Source organism: Glycine soja, chromosome 15 (genome assembly GCF_004193775.1).
Source record: "Glycine soja cultivar W05 chromosome 15, ASM419377v2, whole genome shotgun sequence".
NCBI lineage: Eukaryota > Viridiplantae > Streptophyta > Magnoliopsida > Fabales > Fabaceae > Glycine > Glycine soja.
This window is the reverse complement of record NC_041016.1, coordinates 3,864,039-3,876,167: the sequence shown is the minus strand read 5'-3', so window position 1 is coordinate 3,876,167 and position 12,129 is coordinate 3,864,039. Positions and strand designations below refer to the sequence as shown.

General features: G+C 28.2%; 1 protein-coding gene across 1 annotated transcript; it reads left to right on the top strand.

Moving 5' to 3' along the window:
• Positions 1-8,533: 8,533 nt before the first annotated feature.
• On the top strand, positions 8,534-10,393 carry LOC114387602 (bidirectional sugar transporter SWEET15-like). Its single transcript, XM_028347806.1, has 6 exons — positions 8,534-8,787; positions 9,048-9,084; positions 9,169-9,385; positions 9,463-9,621; positions 9,755-9,874; positions 9,973-10,393. Exons 1-6 carry the CDS (start codon positions 8,745-8,747, stop codon positions 10,201-10,203), a joined length of 807 nt encoding a protein of 268 aa, XP_028203607.1. The 5' UTR covers positions 8,534-8,744; the 3' UTR covers positions 10,204-10,393.
• Positions 10,394-12,129: the final 1,736 nt, after the last annotated feature.

Below are 12,129 nucleotides of genomic sequence, written 5' to 3'. Positions count from 1 at the left end.
CCAAGAACTAAGTAATGACTCAAATTCCACCGCAAGGGAGTATCACAACTTGGTTTACACCAATAATTGGAAGACAAATGTTATATTCACTCTATTTTTTTTTTAAGTACACTTCCATTTTATTTTAATTTAAATTTTTTACTACCATTAATATTTCGAAAAGTAATTTTTAAAATGATGTTTTAATTTATTCAATTTCAAAAAGTAATTTTCGGAATGCAAATATGGAACAACATTTCAGAAAAAAGAACAAAACCTATCATGTGTTGAGCGTTTGAAAGATAAAAAAATCCTAATGTTAGACAAAGATACCAATCAAACAAGAAAGACGGGAACAAGATATTGAATTGGAGGTTATAAAGGAAGTAAAAGAGAGCAACAATTCTAATAAAAAAGAAGAAGAATGTGTGACCATGTGAGAGAAAGAATAAGATTTGAAAAAATGTCATTTAAGTTATAGCCAAGATAAAATAGAGAAAAAAAAAAAAGGAGAGTGGATATTTGCCTAATTGGAACCCTTTTAATCGACTTTATTTCTTAACAAAATAATTTTAAAACAAAGTGCTTCTTTAAAAATAACTTAAACAAACACATAAAAAGATTAAAAAAAAGTGCTTATTTTATTAAAACTATGCTTAAAAAATAAACAAACATGTCACAGTTATTAGGTTATAAATATTACATGATTTTTTTGTTTTGCCAATTCGTATAAATTGAGTACTAGAATAATTATATCAAATTATGCTTCTTATTCAATCAATTAAATTAAATCTTCTTATGTTATTTTTGTTTAGTTATGCCTAATATATTATATTAAAAATGAAAATATGATATTTTACGATAACAAAAATTAAGTTTTTTAATTCTATAAGGAATAAAATTAAACTTTATACTAAAATTAAGATTTTTAATTTTATAAAAAAAACATTGAACTTTTATTTTTTTTAGACAAAAGAAAAATTCACTTGTCACAGGATGACATAGATGTCAAGTCACTTGTCAGGGGATGCCATTCTATTAATCATACCAACAATTTCTTAAATGACTAAAATTAATTTTCTATTATTTTAGAGTACTAGAAACATATATAAACGTATTAACAACATTAGAGACGAAATTTCATTTTGATTTATACGTACACTGCCATTTCTTTTATTGCTTGTGAAACTCTCATATAAAGTATATAAATGCCAAACAGAACGTGATGTATTGATGTATAAAATAAAAAAAAATGAACGTAGGCTATCATCATAATCTTAAAATAAAAGGTAGACTATAAAGTTTGTTAAACCAAAAATGTACAAGGATCTCATAGAATTTTGTCTTGTATATAGGATGGGACGGGGTGGGAGAAAAACACACTCAACGTGCACAAAACATCCTTTTTAAGATGAAAATGGTTCCAAGTTGGATTAGGTTTCTTTTTAATTATCTATGCCATTGACGTCGAATGGGCAATTATGGTAACTAGCTAGCACATATAGAATTTTATTAACAAATTTCGTTTCGAAGCTATGTAATGTCCTAACAAACTAACCGCGGGCTTTTTAATCAATTTAGGCTCTAAGATTGCCTCTCCGTTACCTAAGCAATTCTGATTATTGCCCACTAGTATAACATCCGTGTACGGCTAAACTAAATTAAAAATATAAAACATTTGAATCAATAATATTTTTTAAAAATAAAATTAATCAAATATATAATATAAAAACATGTTTTCATAAATTTATATATTAATAAATGAATCTAATTTTTTTTGGAAGAAAAACATAAGAGTATTATCCGTTATAAAACACAATTATTAAAAAAATCATGTCTAAACAAATCAAAGTTATTGGATTTTTTTCACCTAGAGCCTGTAACATGATATTTTAAAAATAAAAATTTTAAAAATTAAATAAGGAAGTAAACTAACTTTTTTTTAATATAAATCGTAATATATTTATTAAATTATTCATTTTGAGATCATAAATTCTTTAATTGATAATAAATTAAACTAAACAGATTTTATGTTTAAATATCAATATTAACATTTTTATTAGATCATAAGTTATGCTTTATATATTTAAATTAATTTAATGTGATATAACAAAAAATAAAAATAACAAAAAATGAGAAATAAAATTAACCCGATGATATTTTTTTAAACAACAAATAAATAAATAAAATAAGCATATTAAAATTGAAATGATTTCAAAAAACAATTCTTCTTATACTATCTCAAAATTGTAGATTATAATAAAAAAAACACAAAAAGGAATTGTATGGAAGTACTATTGGAGATGGGATAATGTCTCAAATAATAATAAAAAATAATCGGGAGGAAACATAATGCAAGATTATTTTTATTAAAATGAATATATTTGAAAATTTCAATTTAAAGTTTAAATAGTTAAATAATATGACTTTATATTTATATGTTCTTTATTCAATATAAATTGTAATATCATAATATTAAATTTGTCATTGTGGAGTATAATATTTGAATACGGGATTTTAAAATTTTAAAATTTAAAGTTTCAATTAGCACTCAATTAATAGTGTCACATTATAATTTAGGATAAAAATGAGTCGAGTTGCTTGTCAAAGCCTTTAACTCGGCCTATTCAAGGCTTGACTCGGCTTGTTTATCATAAATGTCAAACTCAAATTTTTTAAAAAGTTTTTTTAGATAAAAAGACCAAAGTCAAACTATAAAAAAAGGTTGTTAAACCGATTTGTTTAGATAATAATAATAATAACTATTATCTATACCATTTTTATGACATTATGAATGACAAGATGAAGTGACATAAAATACTTGGAGAGTTCAGTTGCATGTTGAAAATTTTCAAAAGAAAAAAACTTAAGTTAAAAGGATAAAACAAATAGATTAATACTTCCAAAGAAAAAAAATGTTTTGTAAAGACATTTTCAGACAATTTAAATATTTTTATTTGACTATATTAGTATAAATCATCTTTAATTCATATATTTTTTAATATTATATTTTTTTTTCATTTTTTATATACTTTGTGTTTTAACAACTTGAATTCAATATGATTTTGTTTATCAATTATTTTTGAATTTGTACATTACTTATACGAAATTTTATAAGTTTCTTTTTTTAGTTAGTATTTCACTAGGTTTTGAAATAATTAATTGGTCAAAGACATTTTAAACATACTTTTAAATAGGTTAGTAGACTAAATATAAGTCGAGCCGAGCCTTTAGAAAAGCCTATAATAGATAATGAGTCAAGTTGAAGCTTGCGTATCCAACTCAAGTCGAACTCAAACCGGTTAAAACTTTGCTTAACTTAACTCATTTCCATCCTAGTTACAATGAATAATAAAATAATATTTCTAAGAAGAAACCAATTCTAAAAAACTGAATACAGTATCAATCGTAGTAATTAATTGTTTGTCTTCAATGCATAACATTAATGTAGTATTAATTAAGGTGGAATTATCTATCTTTAACGCATACCATTAATATATTATATTAAAATAACATTAATGTATTAATTAAGGTAGCATTATCTATCTTCAATGAATACCGTTAATGTATTGAATTAAGGTGGCATGGTTGTCTTTAATTAGCTATAGAATATACTCCTACTTCTCAAATAATTCTTTCTAAAATACTAGTAAAAAATATTTTCAATTATTATAAAATTAATGACAATTTTTTTATTCGTATGTTAAAATCCCAATAACAACACATTGTATAAACAACTCTTTATATATATATATATAATGGATTTCACAGCGTAAAAAGATTTGAGATCACACAATACAAAGTTAAATCTCCCACATCCTCAAACCCATTTGTTACTTCCAATTGCTCCAACCTCACTTGTGCTGTGAATGAGTTTTGTTTAAATCTTATATAAAGAGCTCCTTTTAATTAGATACATTCCTTCAATCTTAATCACACTAAAATCATTAGACCAGACCATCAAAATGTCTTTTATCAGTATATCTTTACCCCTTCTCTCCATGGCATGTTTGTTTGGCTCCATCTAGTGAAGGTAGTATGCACCATTGACTAGAATAATTAACCATAGTTCCCATATCAACTCAGTCAAATGCAATATAACGAAATAACATATATAAGTGGTTTTACTTATAATTTACACGATAAGCTCTCAATGTTTAATCAAGGCATCATGCACTTCTACGAAACGAAAATCAAAGTAATTTTATTAATTAGCAATATTTGTTTATCAATTAATAATAAAATCAATATGCTTAGGAAAAAAATAGCGATATTTGTTTGAAGCTTACACGATTAAACCTACCCTATGCCTACCATATACTTGAAACCTAAAATGCCATGGATTTTCATAATCAATATGGGGATTCTTCAACTTTTTGTTTTTTAAGACTATAAAGTAAATACAAACTAAGACTGACTCAGACGATCACCAAGGATATTTGATTAGTAAGTTACACTCTTCGAGGGAAAGAAGACAATAGGGCCAAAAGTTAGAATACTTAATGAGATAATGTTGGCAACGTTTTTGTTTTTTTTCTTTTCCGAAACGGCTTGGCAAGGTTTCTTAATAATGATAGCAATTGATATGTAAGTCTCATAGCAATATCTATGACAATAGCTTAATATTTTTTTAAGAAAAAAGACTAACTCAATTATTTGCTTGAACCTTATTACAATACGATTCTAATGGGGGATTCTTAAATATTTTGCCTCAGCGCTAGATACTGTATGCCGAACATTAAGCAGCTCTGTTACCATTTTAAAGAGGGCCTTATGACAAAATATTAATGTTAAAACATTTTTCTAAGAGAAATGACATTTTATTTTGTAATTGTAAGTAGCAAAATGTTTTTTGAAAACAAAAATAGGATAGTAAAAAGAGTAAATTATACTCGCACTCCTATGTTTTTCTTAAATTGTATTTGATGTCCCTCTATTTTTTTACATTACTTTTATTCCTTTTTGCTAACATCATTAATTAATGTCAGTTGAAATATATAAGCAGGTGAAATTATCCTAATATCTTTGTTAAATACTCAATAACAAATTAATAATTGATCCTGTGAATAGAATTTTCTTAAGGCACTAACGGTTTCTCCTTTAATATTTGACTCTTGTTTCATTGTTGATAATACTTGAAGATGTAGTTCTTGACTGGGATATTATATCAAATTCCTAATCATAAAAAATAAATATTTCAAAAAAGAGAGTTAAAAACATAAATGCAGGAGCAAAACACTAAAATTTGAAACAAATGATCATATTTAATCAATACACATTACATGTTTAACAAAAACACAAGCAACCAAATGATCCAACCCACACACAAAAAGTGAACCAAAAGAAAGAAAAAGAAAAAAGATATTAACAGATGCGTATAAAAAATGTGGATTTATGTATAAAAAAAAACTAAGTTCACTTTCAATTAGATAAAAAAAGGAAAAGTGTTAAAATAATTTATGGTTAAAAATGATGTGATATTTTTTATGGATTTAAGAGAAATAAAATAAGAGTATTTTAGACATAAATTTTCATTAAAAGTCATGTGATCAATATGTGTATATTTTATGTTAAATTATTAAACGGTGTTTAAGAAAAATGAATCTACTTATAATATTAAATAATTAAGGAGTTTTTAGAAAGGAGAAAAAGAGGATATGGAATGTAATTAAAAAAAAAAACACACAGGACGAATGTAATTTGCTTTAGTAAAAAGTTGTTTCTTTGATTTTGAGTGTATTTTTAAAACGTGTGCATATCCTGGGAAAATGATAAAAATTGACCTATAGAAACAATTATATACGCGGCGGGATATTCCTCCCACGGTCCCACCATTTGAAGTTTTCCACCAAAAAGAAGATCAGAATAGTTTCTTTCTTTCTTTCTTCCACCAACAATTAACAAAGAGGGATGAGAACCAAAACACTGAAAGCCACTTCCACTTGTATCATCGTGAAACAAACCACAACGTACATCAGGATATATTTACTTCATCCTGCAATGCAATTGAATGAATGTGTGCTAATTATACCTCAGTGAAGAAAACTAAACTAAGCTCATATAAATCTTCAAAACTGCTTCTTGATACCTTCTTCTGAGAGATTTTGCCACGGTTACAGAATTGTTTTGTCTCTTAAGCAATTCATCAAAAGGACACAAATTTAATATTGCATTGGCGATCAAGAACAGTACTCTGCAACAGGGAGAGTAACGTTTGAATCCAATCACTCATCTTTTATCTCTTATCATTAAAACAGTATTCACAATTATACAAGAGAGATGAGTCTATATTAAAATTAACACATATTGCATTCAAATCTCATGCACATAACACAAATAGCAAGCTCCCAATCAGTTCCGCCAATGGATTGGATGGTTCATGATGTTGTACATTTGTAAGCTAATCCAGTTAATTGATTATAGCATTAATGTACAATCTTCAGTGCGAAAGTTATCCAATCCATTCAAATAATTATTAGAGTCTGGGCCATGGGGGTACGTACTAAGTAACACCATCCAGTGCTAATAAAACATAACTTAGATATACAAATGCAATGGACTTTCGCTCACTTCAGGATATGTCAATTTGTACGAGGTTAGATATTGATTAATTGAAAATCCGTGTTAGTGGAACCCTGTGGGACAGTGCTCGATGCAAGATTCCCCGAAAGCTAAACCTTTGCAATTTTTTGTGGACACTTTTTCTTACTAGTGTCACGAGATCGGATACATTAATTTGTGACCCCATATTTTATTTGTTCTTTAATTAAGCGTCAAGACAGGTTTGACTGAATTATTTCGACCAAGATAATAATAAGAAGGCTATTACACCCTCATGTTTATACTGTTCATGTATAATATGAATCCATCAAAAAGGTTCTTTCTTTAATTTTGTTTCCATTATCATCCAAAAATTAGTCTAAAACAAAGCTAACTTTTCACTTCCATCTATGTAACGGATGGTGATGATGCTACACATATTTTGACAAACTTTTTTATTGATTTAGTCAAAAGGTAAATTATTCGCATTAAAACTATGAGAATACATTTGTTAAGAGAATATTATTTTGTTACCATCTAATTAACTTTTATAACTAAAATTTGAATATAGTACCATAGTATACAGTTACCCAACATGACATATAGGATCCTGAAATGGAAATAGTAGACGAGCTCAAGTAATGAAAGCAATCCCAATCATTGAGAAAAAAGGGATTGGATGAAAATGGCAAAGGAATACGGCGTGGTCTGGCTTTGGACTCCAGCAATAAACGAATTACAGCAGGAGGTGGCGGTACATAAAGAAGAACAAATTCAAATAATAACAAATATTGTTGATGGTGTATCTTATCTTGTCGTACTCCTACTCCTACCTATTGCATAACTAGAAGAAATGGAAAAAACGAGATGCCTTTGACGCACGAAAAACCTTCAATTTGCACACAAAAAATCAACTAGCTCACACTATGAGACAAACGAGTAACAGAACGGCATAGAAAGTGTGTCACATTCACACCAAGACGCACCATCATCATGGCCTTTTGGGATTCCATGCATAGACCTTTCCACTAAAGTTGGTGATTCAGTCTATTTTAAAATGAAAAATCATTAATTTTAAATTTTAATATAATTCGATCAAATTCAATCTAATTTAAAACTATTTCGATTTTCAGTTTTATTTTATTTTTTTAGAAAATCTTAAATAAGAAATAAGATATATATAATAAAAATAATTCAAAACATCAAATATTTTATTTTTATGTCATTATATAATTAATGATAATATATTTACACATCTTAACTCAAATAGGTAATAAAATTTTTTTCTAACTAAATGTATTTTTGATAAATAAGGATAAATTATATGATAATTTTACAAACATATATATAGGAAATAAAAATAAAATATAAGTATATTATAAATTTATGAATAAAAATATATGCATGTGCATAAATTTTATTTGAATTAGATTGAATTGATTTTGAAATTCAAATCCAAAATCCAGTCTAATAAAATTTAATTTTTCAATTTTTTGATCCGTTTAATTTTCAATTTATTTGATTATTAATTTTTGGGATCGACTTTATTAAGCCACGTTAGATTGGATAAACAACCCTGCTTCCGAGGGGATGTTTGCAAGGGTCACGTGAATCGATCCCTACCCCTACCTCTAACACATTCCCCGTATCTCAATAACGTAAAAATTATCTTACCAAGTTGTACAATTAATGGCAAGAATTGCATGCAAATGCTATGAATCCTAATCCTAATTACATATATTCTTAAAGTTCTCAAACTTATCCTCCTAAAAAAATGAAAAGTTTCTATGTACTTAAAAATAATTGGTACAATTTTTAAAAAAATTACACAAATAACATGATAAAACTAAACTGTTTAATTCCATTTTAACTTTACCTTGTTTCTTTTTGATTTCTGGTCACAACAGAAATAAATGAAAGCAATTAGACACATGGCAAGAGACGTTGCAATATTCCAGTACTAGAGATTGGCATTCAAAAAATTCTTACATATAGAGAAATGAAGTGGGGACGTGGAGAGCCCTGAGTTGCAACTAGGCAAAATGGGTTTTCGCTACGCTACCTACTAAAAAAGATTAATCCCTCACGAAGGCTGAATGAGTTGATTACGCAGTACATTCCCGTTTGTGTATAAATAGGAGGAGGGAGTTGCTCATCACATCCCCCATTCATTCACAAGATTGAGGGGGCCCCTAACCAAACCTAATAGCTTCAGAGGATCCATCATGCCCACTCACCATGCTTCCGCCGCCATTTTTGGTATTATAGGTAATTAATTAACGACACATGCTCATCTTCTTGTTTCTTTGCTTCTTCATTTCTAGCTAGCATATATATATGCATGCACCACTTTACTCTAATTAAGTAAATGTTCCTTCATGTTCATGTGCATGTGCTGCCTTATCTCCTCTCAGCGCACTCCTGTGCATTTGCAATTCTCGGGTCATGCAATTTTAATTCATGATTTTTTTGTGTGTTCAATGTTCATTTCTTACTAGCTAATATTTATTTCCTTTTGATATGGTCAGGTAACATGATTTCTGTGATGGTGTACTTGGCTCCGGTGTAAGTTCTATATAAATTTTCCTTAACTAATTTGGTTTAAATTATTAAAATGAAGTTGATGATTAATTAATTAATTAATTGCAGGCCAACGTTTTACCAGATATACAAAAAGAAATGCACGGACGGTTTCCACTCGCTGCCATACTTGTTGTCATTAATGAGTTCTATGCTTTGGTTATACTACGCCTTCCTCAAAATTCATGACGGCGTTGTTCCCCTTATTACGATCAACTCGATCGGATGTGTCATAGAGCTCATCTACATTCTCACCTACATTAAGTATGCGCACAAGGATGCAAGGGTATAAATATTTCTATGAATAATATATAAATTCTAACCTACTACTTCGATCATCAAATTAACTTAATTTAATTACAGAACTTAACCTATACGCTATTCGCGGCCATGAATATTGCCTTCTTGACCTTGGTCCTTTCCTCGCATTTTGCTCTACATGGTTCCCACCGTGTCAAAGTCATTGGATGGATTTGTGACGCCGTTTCGCTCAGTGTCTTTGCATCACCTCTAAGCATTATGGTGAGTCAAAAATTCCATTCCTTAATTAATTATCTATCTATCGATCCCAAATTCTCATGCACATATATATATATATATATATATATATATATATATTGTGTCACTAGCAAGCTAACTCTCACCTTGTTTGCAGGCAAAAGTTATTAGAACAAAGAGTGTACAGTTTATGCCCTTCTATTTGTCATTTTTCCTCACACTGAATGCCATAACGTGGTTTGTATATGGTTTATCTATCCAAGACAAATGCATTTATGTAAGTACTCAATCATTTATACCATCTACTACTATACTAGCTAGCATGATATATATCAATTAATTAAATGATGAGACTTTGATTAATATTGCCTGCAGGTTCCAAATGTGGGGGGGTTTGGACTGGGGCTAGTTCAGATGGTGCTATATGGCATTTACAGGAACGGCGGTGAGAGTGAGAAGGAGCAAGCTTTAGCTGAAGGAGTGATAAACATTGTTGTTGTGAACCCCTTGGGACCTGCTGAAGTCTTCCCAATCGCAGTGGAAGTGGATGATGACAAAGTCAAAGAAGGGCTTGTAGTTGATCAAGAGAAGGATGCCAAGGATTAATTGCCAAGTGTCATTGTCATATTTTAATTGCTTAAGGCCGCCAGATCATACTCTGCTTTTCCTCTATGTTTGTTGCTTGCTGCCTAAGTTAGCCATCATTGTGTGTGTCAGTTACTACCTCAATGGAGTATCAATTATTTAATTGTTATCTATAAGACCATTTTCAACATGGGTTTCTCCAAGACTTTGTGAAAAAAAAAATGTTTTTTTCATTGGAACAAATTCACAGAATTTCTTAGAAATAAGATTTATATCTTTTGAAAGAAATTATTTTTTAATAATAAAAAATAATATTTATCTTACACATACCAGTAACATTAAAGTAAAATTATATATAATTTTTTTATAATTATAACAATAAGATACTGCAGAAATTACAAAAAGAAAATAATTAACTTAAAAAATTCATTTAAAAAACATTGGAAAAAATACCGTGAAAACAAAAAAAAAAATAATTAACTTAAAAAACATTGGAGATGGTTTGGCATCAAACCTACCATCATCTCTAAATGCATTACTTTACTTCCTTTGTCTAAAAAATTAAGAAATATTAGTGAAAAGAAAGTAAATTAATTTACGGAAATGTCTTATAAAACATCAAAACATTCATTCATCACAAAAACTAAGAAATATTTTTTTTGTGTGTGTATGAAAAGAAAGTCATCCAAATGTATATATGTCAATCGTTAACTTAATTATATATGCACACTTTTAATTAAGATAATTTTTGTTAATTGAATTTCCTTTTTATGATTGTAATATTTTTCATAAAACCAAAAAGTTAATTTAATTGAACTAAATCGTTATATTGTATATAATGAATTTGTTGATTTTATATAATTGCTTTTACAAATAATTATACTTAAAAATACCACCAATAACTAAATTTTCAACTATTAATAGCATATTTGGACTACCGTTTAAAAGCACCTAAAAATATGTTTGAAACGAAATATATACACAAAGAATCGCCGTATATAAAAGTACATTGAGCAGCTCAGAACGTTAATTTAAACATAGGCTAAATCGTGAAAAGAACTTCCCGATATATACAACACACATAGTCCAAAACACATTATAAAAGAAGAAAAAGCTGACATTTATTGTTAGAAAAAACCACTTTGGCCCAGATATTCTGGTTAGCCTTATGAACGCAATTCGAACTTCAAAATTCATTACTCCCAAGAGTTGGCGTTATATGCAAAATTAAAGGATGGAGCAAAACAGAAACAGAGCAAACATTTTTGTCATTACTAAAGCACTTTTTATTATCGTACATACTTTACTAACCTTTTATGGTCGCCGTTACCACCCAAAAGGTGGATTGTGCAAGAAAAAGAGAATGCATGTGTTTCCGCCGATGCTGCTTTTTCTTCTTCTTTTATTAGTGTCAATTCATGAACTTCTCAAATCTAAGAGTATCTTTAACCAGAGTTTTTGAGCTAGATCCTAAGTTCAAGAACTCCTCTATACCAGTTTCATCATTAGACTGTCACCAAAGAGCTCTAGCATAGAGATTGGATTTTAAGGGATGAACTATCAAAAAAATTTCTTTTTTTCAAAAAAAATTATTTTTTATCATCAGGAACTCTAAAAAATTATTTACTTAAATTTAATTGAGATTCACGAAAGTAATTCAAGAATCCAAAGTGTCATATGTGACATAATGAGACACACAAGTTATTCAAGAATCCAAGAATAATCCTACTGCTAAAGTTGTTCCAATAATATTAGTATCAGTGAAAAAATTGTTGTATACAACAAACTTAAAATAATCTAACTAGTTTTATTCTAAAATTATAACTAAAAAATCATTTTTTTAATTGAGATTTTATGTTTAATGATTTTATTTATTTATGATACTAAGTTCTAAGAAAAGATATTTTAGAAAAAAAAAGTATTTTATTTAAATACTTTTTTTACTAA

Excerpts from the sequence above, each read along its gene's own strand:
- LOC114387602 (XM_028347806.1), top strand. The coding sequence starts at position 8,745 with ATGCCCACTCACCATGCTTCCGCCGCCATTTTTGGTATTATAG. Across the intron at positions 8,788-9,047 it reads CGCCATTTTTGGTATTATAG|GTAACATGATTTCTGTGATG; the intron begins GTAATTAATTAA and ends TGATATGGTCAG. Across the intron at positions 9,622-9,754 it reads CATCACCTCTAAGCATTATG|GCAAAAGTTATTAGAACAAA; the intron begins GTGAGTCAAAAA and ends CCTTGTTTGCAG.